This window comes from Drosophila montana, unplaced genomic scaffold, assembly GCF_035044405.1.
Source record: "Drosophila montana isolate Dmon_TW-CO22-7 unplaced genomic scaffold, ASM3504440v1 contig_2081_1, whole genome shotgun sequence".
Lineage (NCBI taxonomy): Eukaryota > Metazoa > Arthropoda > Insecta > Diptera > Drosophilidae > Drosophila > Drosophila montana.
The window spans coordinates 473,000-485,287 of record NW_026996991.1 but is presented as its reverse complement, the minus strand read 5'-3'; the positions used below and the strand labels follow the sequence as shown (position 1 = coordinate 485,287).

Here is a 12,288-nt window from a genome sequence, read left to right as displayed (position 1 = left end):
TTGCCGCTTGCTAAGTTTAATGAAATGTGACATGCAACATAAAGTAATTTATTTTTAATTAATTTATAAATGCAGCAACATCAAAAATGGCCAGAAAGCAAAATGTTAAACAGACTCGCCAACATAGCCCGCTTATCCGCTGTCAGTGCGTCGAAAATTAAGCCTCGGCAATTTACATGATTTTATATTTTGTTTTAAGTTTTATTTTTATATATACATTTTTATTTTATTTTGTAAATGTTTTTATGCAACAAGCGGCGCAAAGTGTCGCTGACAGGCGTGTCATCAGCACTTTGAGCCGATGCAGATCCAGATGCAGATGCAGCAATGCGCTGGCCACGCCCCAACAACAACAACAACAACAGCATTTCGCAGTGCACGGCAGCAATTTCATTAAAATTTACTGCACGCTGCAACAAAAAAATGGTTGCGGTCAATTAACGTCAACAGCGGCTGCCCCTCGACGGTTACCAGCCCCCGCACAGCAGCCTCTGCCGCATGCATCCACCCATCAGGCTGCTCATTAACAGCACGCTGACTTCACAGGCATTTTGTTTATTGTTGCTGCTGTGAATAAATAAATAAATTTCATTGACATATGCTCAAATAAATAATAGAGCAATTTTTTAAATTATTACCCCCAGACGCAGGGGTATGCGGCTTCTTTTTTTTTTTTTTTTGGAGGTCGCGCACGCATTTCGCGATTATCCTTTCGCTTCATGGGCGCGTCGCCTGGCTGGCCGGTGAATTATGATTGGGTAGTTAAAAGAACCGGATACAGTTCTCGGCTCGGAGCCAGACCACAGACCACAGCGCCATATAATAAACTGCCGAGCCGATGTGAACAATTTTTAATCTGCACTGAACAATGGTACGAGGAGTTCGTATACACATACACAGCTGACAATGAGTGGGTCACTTGAGCAGAATGATTAAAAAATTATGATAATAAATTGTGTATATCAAAGAATTGCTGTCGATAAGAAGCAAGTGCGAAGACAGCAAAAATGCTTCGATTTAAAAGTTGACTGAATAAGTATATAATTATATTCAGCACGTCGAGTGTTAAATACCCTTGAAGAATTATGGCTGCTGCTGAGTTGGGTTAAGATATATTCAAGAACGGTACTCTATCGATAATATGTGTTACCCATTTTATGTCATTATTATAAAACTTTATCGAAGTGTATAAAACGGTTTTCTTTATTGGCAGCCGTTCAGTCTTCACAAATATTTAACAAATAGAATTGTGAACTGTTAAAAGTATTGTGTATTAAAAGTATTGTGTATGAATGTATTGAAATAATTTAAAATTATGCAACTCTGCGTATGAGTGATTTTCATAATGTAGGTTGGTATTTGCAGCACTTACTATATAAATAAATGTTTTTCTTTTTAATCTTTAAATCACATCGGTGTAAATCCCTATCTTGAAACCTTTAATCATTCGCCGAGTTATTTCGTGCAACTTTGCACATTTATCTTGATTCTGGGCTTATATCGAGCCTGTTGCATGGCAAAGCCAAAAATGTTAACCCGCATGCAGCACAGCTCCCTCCCCGTATTGATGAAACCAATAAACAGCCACAGTTTGTGTACTTTGTGTACAGAGTGTTGACTTTGCAACATAAATAAGCAAATATTTATGCAGCGAGGTCTCCTTCTTGCAACACACGCCTGCCCAGCGGAGGCGCAGTCAAAATGTCAATGCCATGGCGATAACAGCACGAGACACGAATCCCAGGGACGAAATTCGAAAATCAAATATACGCCATAAATAAAGACGCATCGCGAGACAGAGACAGGCAGCGCGTCCGAGAGACAGAGAGGGAGAGAGAGAGATTCCACTTCCAAGAAGCAGCCACAGCGGCCACTGCAACCGCCACTGAAAGACGTCCGACAATGCGGCATTTTAATAATATTTCGCTTTCAATTTTTTACACCTCTTTTGGCAGGGTGCGAACTGAATCGAGTGCCTCTCCCTTGATATCTTATTTCGCCTGAAATTGTTGCAAATGCCACCTTTTGGCGGCTCGCTTCGAAGATATATTTACGTGTGCATGCGAGGCGCAGGTGTGACAACATGAAAATTTATCTGCGGCATTGTGGCTGCTGTAGTAGTCGGCCCCTCCTTGCCATCAGGCGGTACCTCGCGAACGCCGCAGAATATATATGAGTGCGCTGGTATTGCATTTGGCCCGGCAACCAGTTGAATTTATATGTGAACCAGAGCGTGATGGTAACCTTAATGCGACGTGAACTTGCAAATCTGTAAGTACAGTGGTCGCTCAGAAAATTAAACTCTTTGGTTTTTTTATAAGAAACAAATTATATATATATATGATTGATTTGATTGTAATTGATCAACAAGGACAGCCTACTGTGACTGAGACTCTCTAAGCAACTTGTTCAACCTCCCTACGATTACTTTTTAAATGTTGGACCAAACGCTCCCAGATATGCCAAAAGATTCGTTTGTTTTTTTCTGCTCTAAGATTTAATGATTAAAAAACTGCGAATATATGATAGTGCTAACTTCTCGAAAACTCTAATTCGCGACCGTTTTACTTTCTGAGCGAAGACTGTACTCACTGATGCACGAAAGACACCTGTGGCTGCTATTGTATGGTGCAGTTGCCCAAAAGATTTACATTTGCCCTAAGGTGAACAGCAAGACCGCAATGGTTTTGAAACCAACCCCCTTTGAAACTAAATTTCATTTATTTCTTAATATAAGCCAGTTGCAAAGTAATTTTTCTCAAACAGCGGAACTGAATCCCGAAACGAACCAAATATTTCATCAAAGATGGTTTCGTTAAAAATAAGGAACTTTTGAAGGAGAATCAACCCCAAAGATGTTTTTCTAGAAAAATATGTTTGTGCAATCATAAATTAAATAATAAATCATGAATGAAGTAATTAAAAAAAATTGTGTCAATAACAAAAATATGTGACTAACCAAAGTTTGAGCCCAAATTTGGTCCCATGGCTGAGGCTGAAAGACAGTTCAAATCGTAAGCCGATCCACCGACAATATCTTTAGGGCTTTCTATTATTTCTTCTACTATAATACAATATATTTATATTGTAAAAATAAATCAATCATTCATTGTGTGGGTATTGCAAATTCGTAACGTAGTATTGAATCAACAGGCTGGGTGCTCGCAGCTTCAATTCCATCGAACTAATTAACTCAGGTAACTTGCGATTTTTGAACTTGACAGCAAACATTAGTTGACCCTCATGACGAAAGCCGGCAACAATTGTATCCGGCTTGAGACCACGTGCAAATCCATTATTGACAGTAGCCATGGGCTTATTGTGATCCTTCAGCGAACGCAGCAGTACCTTGACTATGGCATTCGTATTGTTCACACTGTCCTCTCGTTTCATGGCGGCATCGGGCGCCAAAGGATTCTTGCGCGGACGTCCCTAAGAGAAAGAAAAATGCAAAGATACTGCCAAGAATTAATTAAAAGCTAAACAGAGTTCAACTTACACGCTGACGTGGTGTGGGGCGAGCAGGTTGCGGTTGTGTTCCCTCTGCTATTGGAGCTGCGGTTGCTGATACTGCTGCTGTAGAAGCTGCTGCTCCCGGACGTTGAGGAGCATCTGCTTCGGCATTAGCTACTGAAATACATTTCGTAAGTTTTCAAATTCTCGAAAAATAACATTTTTGTGGCATTTGCGTCTGTTGTTGTTTTTGTCTGGCTAACCTCAAAATATGGTAAAAATCTTACCCGGCATTTTTTTAACAGGTGCTGGCTTATACGCTTTGCCATAAATTTGCTAAAATAAAACAAATAAAATATAAAAATAATAATATAAGATGAGTAAATTATAACTCGACTTGCCGCATGTAGATTCTTCTTTTTTCCCATTTTTGCTGGTGCTCGCTTCTCAACAATTTCTCGTAAAACGAATGTTAATATTATAATAAATAATTAGCCCGCTTGACTTGACGTTAAATAAAAAACAGACTTGATTTAACAGTCGCTGCTGTCAACATAATAACAAAACGGTATACAATTTAGATGTACCTGCCCAGCACACAGTATTGAATGAATGTGTCCATATTTGGTATATTAATATTCATAGTCCAGGGATGCGTTAGGCTTGCTATCGAGCTTTCAAGTTCCGGTTCCTTCCCAAAATCGCTAGCTTACAACTAAATTTATATGTTTTCAGAGGTCGGAATCTGTTGAAATTTAAATAATACCTGTTACTCTGGCTATTTTTTAAACTGATTTAGCTATACATATGTATAGCGACTTTTGACAACACTGGTTCAATTGTTGTTCAGTAAAAACCTTTGAACTGCTTTGGGCGCTCAGTTTAAAGTAAGCATTACAAAAATGTTAGATAAATTTCTGTTTTTAACTTAATATATATCAAAGTATGCCTTTGCATAATTGTTGTTTGAATTGTAAGTGGCATTTTTTCATTTTCCATTGAGCTCTGTCGCGTTCAAGTTCTTGTTCTCTGTGAACTTACGAAGTTTTGTTCAAAAATATGTCGCAAGAAATTCAAAAGAAAAAAAAGATGGATATGTCAAAGGCTTCGCGCGGTATTTGGCTAGTAAAGGTGCCCAACTATGTGGCCCAAATGTGGGAGCAGGCGCCAAACGATATGCAAGTGGCAACAATGCGCATGGAAAAGTCCGGCGACGATAAGGAACCAGCCAAGGTGAAATTGATTTTAAGCCAGGACCTAATGCAACTGGCTCCAGACAAACTCTTAGCCAGCGAGCACGACCTGAAGCTGTGCAAAGCCATAAAAGGGGCACGGCTTACGGGCATATTTTCAACAATCGATGATACAGATTCCGTCATGGAAGGCTGGGTAACCCACAAGATGGAATGTCTGCCCATATGCAATGCTCAGTACCTGAAGATGAAGCAGCAGTCCATACGGGGCGTACGACCCATGCGCAGCGCCGAAGCCCTCAATCATATTGTGAAGAGCTACAAGCCTGTCAGCAATCATGCTCACAATGTTTGTTTCAGTTACCGCCAGCTTAAACATTCATTCAGATCCCTTTTCAATGTCTTTTCCAGAAGGATGATGGCAAACGCAAGAAGGATGCCACAAAGGTGCTCAGCAAGGAGAACATCATGGATATGCTGTTTCAGGCCTTTGAGAAGCATCAATACTATACGCTGAAGGATCTGCAATTCATTACCAAGCAATCGGTGTTTGTGTTGAAGGCTATACTCAAGGATATTGGCGACTATAGCAAGGATCCGGCTCATAGACAGATGTGGGAACTAAAGGAGGAATATCGTCACTACCAAAAGCCAGAAAATGAAACTAAATAAACAACAGATTGGAGATGGGCCGCGGGGAATTTCCGGATCATGCGAAAATCCCTTTACGTATATTCAAAACCTCCACAAGGTTTCCCTTTCGTTGCCAACTCAACAATGTATTGTATAAATATACATGGCGTGCTTGGCCCTAAATAATAAGTTATTAAAATAATTGCTATTATGACACCGCAGAAATACAAAAGATCTTTCCAAAACAATTTGCAGGGCCAAAATCAATTAGCAACTTTGCTGCGGTAAAAATCAAGAGGCTGACAACATAATGCCACCCAGGTGCTGTCAATGGAGCACAGACCACACACCGAGCCAGGCCCCAAAGAGCCTTGAGGCCGAGGGTAACGAGGCTAATGAAAATGAAACCTGGTCACGCACACCAACCAGGCAGCAGGAAGGCTGGCAATGAATCGTGAACTCGTGGCCAATATGAGAAACATTCAAATGCCATATATAAATTCAACTTAATCCACACAGCGGGCCGTCTCCAGGGCGCCAGAGAGTGGATCTCGCGACTATACCACTTTTCATTTCGTAGGAAAGTTCCGTCGTCTCTGGCGATGTCCGGAGCGATTAGTAGCTTTATATACAGCCAAGGAATCGGAGTTGCTTATGAGCATGTCCATGGGGCTGTTGATGGGCGCCAGCTTTTAATCATTATTAATTATATGCTGCCTGGGCGCATAAATCATTTGTGCTTACTCTGCATTTACCTGCAGCAGGGCACCAGCGATTGCGATAATCATCTGGCCAAACTGGGCTCAGAGAGACATAGACGTCCATGACCAGGACGTTTATTATAGCTAGAGAGATAATCTATTCCTGGCTGCCGCCGCCGCTGCTGCTGCTGCTGCCTCAGCTGAAATGCTGAAAAATGTGGTTAATTATTTGGAGCCAGCTGGGGAGCATCAACAATTAATTTATTTATGCTACAAAATAAACATTTAAGAATTGTAAAGCAAAATCAGTCAAATCGATAGATATGATATTGCAACTTCTTCGATTGCTATGATGAATCATGGCCTTCCACTCGAGTTGCTGACTCCGGCGAGCGCTTGAATATGATGCAGACATCGACTCCAACTTTACTCATATTACCCATTAAAAGCGCTGCGCGTGCCAGCTGTTCCGCCTGCCTCAGATTCATATCCGGGCGCCATTGACTCTTGAGGTATTCGGAAGACGCTGCCGAACCTGGTCCCAGAGCCGCATAATTGACACGCGCACTGGTGCCCGGACACTTTAGTGCTATCAAATGCAATCCACTCGGATCCTCGCCAGCCAGCAGCAGCTCTGCAGTCTCCACCTGTTCGTACAGCTTGACAATTAGGTCCAGCGCTTGGGCCACTGTTACGCCCTTGTTGCTATTGTTGCGCGCTATATTCTCCAGTTTTGTAGAAACCTCCATCAGCGACTCTCGATCAAATCCTGTGCTACTGGCGCCACAGCTAAATTAAACTAGTTAATTGAAAGGCCGAGCTTACTTATTCGAACCGCTTACTAGATATGATCATCCAGATAGTATATAAGATTACCCATTGTGTGAATGGCCAGCACAATGCCGTCGTCAAATAAGACACCAACCATGACGCTGCCAAAGCCAGAGCTCGGCTGCGTTTGGCTGTAAGATTATGGAGGAGTATAGGAAAAAAAAAAATACTTTCAATATTTATACTCTATACGAGAAATTTCGGTGTATCTAGCTCTTATGATTTTCTAGCAAAAAATCGATATTTATCGATATTTGTTTTAAAAATATCAAGGAAAAATAAAAACCTTTTTCTGCGTATGGTATGGGAGCTGATAATTTTAAATTTCAAGACTTTAGCTTGTATAGATTATATTACGCTATATCGACTCAGTTTATCTTCTGATCAACAATACATATATTCCTTTTGGCGCTAAAAGTGTTCTGTGATTTTGCATTTGCAAAAACTATTATATCCTTATATGTCATTTTCAATGGGTGTCTGCAAAATATTTTGACAAATCGACTTCAGCTAAACGCAGACTTACCTCTTCTTATTCTCCGGCTTCGGCTTGGGACTGGACATCTTGAGTAGGTATCGCCCAAACAAGCTGTAAATAAGTATATTTATGTATTTATTTATTTGAATAGGTTTTTCACTTGAGAGCACAACGTGTAAACGATATGGAAGGGTTTAGGGCTAATATAAATATTATAGCCAAGGTTTGTGCGCAACAAATTGGGTCTCGGCCACCAGCTGGGTCCGCTGTTGTCTCTGGGCAAAGTGTCAAGTCATCGCGTTTGCTGTTGCCACCTCGACCTCGTCTGATGCTATGCATGAGAGGATTAGCGGGCGTGTCGGCGCGAAAAAGTGTCAACCGCAGGCGCCGCTGGCTGACAGCCAAGTGGCCAGTGACAAGGGCTTGGACTTGGGTAGCCAGCAAACGGGTTGACATGTGCGCCACGCTGTTGGCCGGTTGCCCCCGGAGTTGACATTGTCTAGTTGGGCATCCAATATGATGCTGGCAATGATAATGATGATGCTGATGATGATGATGTAAGCGATATTGACAAGTCGGGGCTGAGCCGGCGTTGACAACGACACCTACACAGAGGGTCAGGCGGAGCAGTTGGCCAGTTTATAGCTGGTGGATTGGTCGACTGGTTTTTTTCCTGATCCTCATGCAAATTAAACGCGCTCAACTTAAAAAAATGGCAGCTGCCGTTTTGCTTTCCGCTCTAAAAATAAACAGAGCCTGTTCTGGTCAAGGGGACGCACACATTTACAAATTTTAATGGGCGTCATTAATTAAACGCAACACAAACTTCGCGATGTGTTAATTAGCAAATCCAAAGTCAAGTCAAACTTACAGAAATCCAAATAGCTTGCAAAACTGGAACTTAATTGCTGATACCAATCAATTTTTATTATTGTATATTGCACGTGTTCAACGACTTTGTCAGCTGCAAAAAGCTACTGGGCATTTGCCATTTATCGATAAGTCTGAGACCTGCGCAAAGGAATACGCATAGTTTCTTTTTCGAAACTGTTATACAAATATTATTTATGATTTATGTAACCCTGCGAGGCAATGCAGAATTCATTAGAACCCAGTCTATAAATCCAAGCATTTCTGCCTATATGTATATAAGAGTCGATATGTTCGGATGCTGGAAATATTATGTTTGAAAAATATATTTAATATATTTTAATATATCCTAGTATATCATTTATACATGTACATATGTAGCTCCTATAGTAAAAATGTTTTATAGTGCTGTTATGAAAACGAAGTATGAGTCTAAAAATACTATTTTTTTGGCATTCCAAAGACACACCTCTTCTTTTTTGTAAGCATTTACAAAAGTTCAACAGCATCGAAATCACTTAAACCCAACGTTGATGATGATAAGTTAAGCAATTACCGCACAATTTGCATGTATTTTATGTTTTTCTTTCTGGCAAGTGGAGTCGTCAGTTTTGACAGTTCCTGACTCATTGCTGAGACCCAACAATATTCTTTACCAACCTCACATTTCATTAGCTCGTTATGGGACCACCTACGGCTCACCCGTTGCCTGCTGACAGACGTTGGATATTCGAGACAGACCCACAACGAAGCAATTAAGTTGAAAATCAGTTGCTAAAAGCATCGAAAACAATCAGGCAACGAGACAACCGATGCTGGGCAATTTTATGTATTTACAAAAGCGCAAAAAGGTAAAGACAACAATGTTCAAGTCAAAGGTTCCACAACGAAAACACTTGAAACCCATCAAATTGACAATTATTGTCAATATGACGGACATGTGTATGTAACTAGGAGATGATCTGAGCTCAGGTCTGAATTGTTTTCGTATTTACATATAGATCAATAAAATATATGTATAAAATATATGTGCACACACTTGAACATATATAAATATAACTTTTTTACTTGACAATATTACTAATGTAACACTGCATTAACTTTCAAAGCATGGCCACCTGCTGAGCCATCTTAGATTTATGAGAATTGCGTAGGGCAGCTATGATGGAAAATTCGTTTTATTTAAATTTACAGCGCTGTAAACTTGGCCTGCCTCTGGTATAAGAGAACATCTGTACATACATCCATTCATACATACATAACAACAAAGATGCGAACACATGCATAAATACATATACCTGCGTACATACATACTTACGTACATATATACATACATATTTAAAAGTGGCCTGCGTTTGGCATTTCTGAGCATGCATACATATGTTGTATATTATTACTCTGTTGTCCCGATCCAAGTTTTCATCTTTAATTTATAACTTTAAACTGAACTTTTTCATCTATAGGCGCAAGTTTAAAATATATAAATAAAATGAATAAGACTAATCAGGAAACCATATAAAGAGGAATCTACATAATTATATACTCAGCTTCAAAATTTAAAACTCTAGCAATATTATTGCACAAATTGAATTCCCTTGCCTGCTGCTTTAATATTATTTAAGCTTAATGGAACCAGACATCGACTTGGGCATCTGCTACTTTCCCAGACATTGATCCGCTTCAACAACGGGCACAACAACAACAAGAGGAATATACATATAATAACAAAAAGGCTGGCAAAACAAAGGCGGCAATTGGTGAACATCGAATGGAATCGCGTCGCTTGAGGTCGGTTCGCTGATTTAACGCTGATTAATTGGACCAAAATTATTATTACAGCTTGTTATTGAGGCGCTATTAATGCGCACCGCCGTTGCTCTCCCGCAGCCTCTGCACACTTCATTTGTAGCCATCTCTTTAATCAGGTTTCCTTGAACAAAAAAGAAGCTTGTATTTAGCTGCTGTAGATAGGTGCGCTTTCACCTAGCAGACCTTCTAATTGATTTTCAAAAGCCGTATTCATTTATAACTGCGATGTGCTAGCATTTAACCAACTAAGGTTTTTTTCCGCAATATCGCAACCAAAAACAAATCCCTAAATTGCATAACATATCGCTCTGGGACGAGCATCATTTATCAAATTCAAATGAAAGTGGGCAAGGACAGCAGGTCCAGCTATCGGAGAGTACACAAAAAAAAGCTCCAAAAACCAGGTAAGAGTACTGCAATCAAGATTGCCCGTCCATAAGACACCCTGTATTCATACACGTTCTTCATATATATATATATATCATATATTTATCGATGTTTGAGAAATCGAGAAGAGTTATCAGAAAAGGCATTCACTAAAATATATTTCAAATTTGCTTAACATAACATGGCTGCATCGATATTTATCGATATTGAAGAAATCGAGTTATCGATATTCAATAAAATATAAACTAGTATAAAATTGAAACATAAATAAAATTGTTTGCTTGTCAAGCTGTTTATATCTCTGCTCTGGCTAGATAAACTTAGCTCCACGAATGGATCAAGCACTGGAACAAGTGCATTATACCCTCTATTTGGGCACTTTCCATGGGTACAGGATATAGAAAAGCGCACGAGTAACTCGAAACGCGAAACGGGCCAGCAAAGTGAATTCCCGTGGAGCGTTTAATCAAAATTTACCGGCGAACGCGTTGCTGACAATGAGAAATTGCAACAAATTCGCGCGCATCGAAACATTCGCTGCGCACACAAAGCAAGTAACGGCCAGGGGGGTGGGCCGCCAATGGTAGGGGGCGGCGATGACTAGTTTGCTTAGTACAAAAACAAAGCGTTATTCGGGAGGGAGGCGCAGTCGAAAGAAACGCAACAACTGGCGATCACGCATTCGACATCCACAGCTCCACAGACACGAGCTGCAGGTCCAGGTCGAGCTCCAGGTCCAATTGCGGCTCCCGCTGTTAGCTGCTACTCGATTTCCATGCCTTCGACTGTATATTGTTTTTTTTAGCTTTTTCTGGCAGTTGTTTGCCGCGGATATGAAAAATGATGCCGCTACAATTTTAACAACCAAAAGCGCTCAGGGTCCCAACTGCAGCACCCCTGCATCCCGTTCGCCACCATGCCACAAAGGCAAGTGAAGTGCAGTTCTCGTCCTCGCACTGGTATTCGAATTTGATTGATGGCCACCTCTGGGAAAATGCGGCTCGCCCACATTTGTGGGCGTTGTGCGGCTGCCACTGGAAAATGGAAATGATCAGCGAGTCGTGCAGCGGCTGGCATGAAATCAATCTGGCTAAACGGTAGCAAATGGGCGTGTAGGCTTAGATGTGGGCGCGGTATAAGCTAGTCGCCCATTATGGATATCGATCACTATATCAGGTGGGCAGCCATCGTAAAAGAGAGATGGGAAAATGTGCAGATTGGCCAAAAATAAATTGAAAGTGAATGGAATTGGAAATAAATGCTGCAAGCGTTCTGAGAGCGAACTGATATGAGCTAGTCGCCGACTTTGACAACTGTTGTCAGTGTGATAAAAGGCCGCTTCAAAAACAAGCTGAATTCAATCTTAAAAACAGCTAAAAATAGTGACTTATCTTACTGAACACAAATTGACAGCAATTGTCTTAGAGATGCCAAGGAAAGCTAAGCCATTTTAAAATTTGTTGAGTTATTCACGGCAGATTTTCTTTCATTTTGATCTTTCTGATTTAAAATGAACGCAAGTTTGGTACTTCCTAATTTCTTAAATTCAATGTTTCTACTTATAGAGAAACAACAAAACCATCTATGGGAAGTAGTTCAATTGTTGACTTTCTGTAACCCTTAAAGTTAAGCTTTTGTGCCTTTCCGTAGCTATCAAGCCTTATGCAACTATCTATTGAGTTATCCAAACAGCGCAAGTGAAATCAAATTGATTGGGCAAATAAAATGCAGCTCTTATCGGGCTCAAAACATTTGCCAACATGCAAAGAGGCTCAAATTTCGCCACGTGGAGCCTCCAACGAAGCTGTTGACTACCAGTTTAACTGAGTCTCGGTCTGGGCCTGACTCACACACAGCCGCCAATTGCAACTAGGCCACAAAGTTGGAAATTGGAAATATGCCAGTTAAATAAACAGTTATTGAGTTGACTTTT

The 12,288-nt window shown here is 40.6% G+C and overlaps 3 protein-coding genes across 5 annotated transcripts; 1 reads left to right on the top strand and 2 right to left on the bottom strand.

The window, feature by feature from the left end:
• Positions 1-3,014: 3,014 nt before the first annotated feature.
• LOC135426756 (chromobox protein homolog 1-like) lies at positions 3,015-4,015 on the bottom strand. 2 transcript variants are annotated; one of them, XM_064680034.1, is made up of 4 exons: positions 3,855-4,015; positions 3,741-3,789; positions 3,500-3,630; positions 3,015-3,432 (listed from the first exon to the last, which is right to left on the bottom strand). In XM_064680034.1, exons 1-4 carry the CDS (start codon positions 3,879-3,881, stop codon positions 3,103-3,105), a joined length of 537 nt encoding a protein of 178 aa, XP_064536104.1. In that variant the 5' UTR covers positions 3,882-4,015; the 3' UTR covers positions 3,015-3,102. The 2 variants fall into 2 exon arrangements, with proteins under 2 accessions (XP_064536104.1, XP_064536105.1); XM_064680035.1 differs by having other exon boundaries at positions 3,500-3,627.
• A 431-nt stretch (positions 4,016-4,446) lies between these two features.
• LOC135426755 (general transcription factor IIF subunit 2-like) lies at positions 4,447-5,468 on the top strand. 2 transcript variants are annotated; one of them, XM_064680033.1, is made up of 2 exons: positions 4,447-4,686; positions 5,058-5,468. In XM_064680033.1, exons 1-2 carry the CDS (start codon positions 4,513-4,515, stop codon positions 5,316-5,318), a joined length of 435 nt encoding a protein of 144 aa, XP_064536103.1. In that variant the 5' UTR covers positions 4,447-4,512; the 3' UTR covers positions 5,319-5,468. The 2 variants fall into 2 exon arrangements, with proteins under 2 accessions (XP_064536103.1, XP_064536102.1); XM_064680032.1 differs by having other exon boundaries at positions 4,448-4,995.
• Positions 5,469-6,205: 737 nt separating this feature from the next.
• On the bottom strand, positions 6,206-8,298 carry yip3 (yippee interacting protein 3). Its single transcript, XM_064679883.1, has 4 exons — positions 8,161-8,298; positions 7,338-7,400; positions 6,823-6,942; positions 6,206-6,769 (listed from the first exon to the last, which is right to left on the bottom strand). Exons 2-4 carry the CDS (start codon positions 7,373-7,375, stop codon positions 6,328-6,330), a joined length of 600 nt encoding a protein of 199 aa, XP_064535953.1. The 5' UTR covers positions 7,376-7,400; positions 8,161-8,298; the 3' UTR covers positions 6,206-6,327.
• Positions 8,299-12,288: the final 3,990 nt, after the last annotated feature.

Excerpts from the sequence above, each read along its gene's own strand:
- LOC135426756 (XM_064680034.1), bottom strand. The coding sequence starts at position 3,881 with ATGGGAAAAAAGAAGAATCTACATGCG. Across the intron at positions 3,790-3,854 it reads AAAAGAAGAATCTACATGCG|CAAATTTATGGCAAAGCGTA; the intron begins GCAAGTCGAGTT and ends GTTTTATTTTAG. Across the intron at positions 3,631-3,740 it reads ACCTGTTAAAAAAATGCCGG|TAGCTAATGCCGAAGCAGAT; the intron begins GTAAGATTTTTA and ends AATGTATTTCAG.
- LOC135426755 (XM_064680032.1), top strand. The coding sequence starts at position 4,513 with ATGTCGCAAGAAATTCAAAAGAAAAAAAAGATGGATATGTCAAAGGCT. Across the intron at positions 4,996-5,057 it reads TCAGCAATCATGCTCACAAT|AAGGATGATGGCAAACGCAA; the intron begins GTTTGTTTCAGT and ends TGTCTTTTCCAG.
- yip3 (XM_064679883.1), bottom strand. The coding sequence starts at position 7,375 with ATGTCCAGTCCCAAGCCGAAGCCGGAGAATAAGAAGAG. Across the intron at positions 6,943-7,337 it reads AAGCCGGAGAATAAGAAGAG|CCAAACGCAGCCGAGCTCTG; the intron begins GTAAGTCTGCGT and ends ATAATCTTACAG. Across the intron at positions 6,770-6,822 it reads TATCTGGATGATCATATCTA|CTGTGGCGCCAGTAGCACAG; the intron begins GTAAGCGGTTCG and ends AGTTTAATTTAG.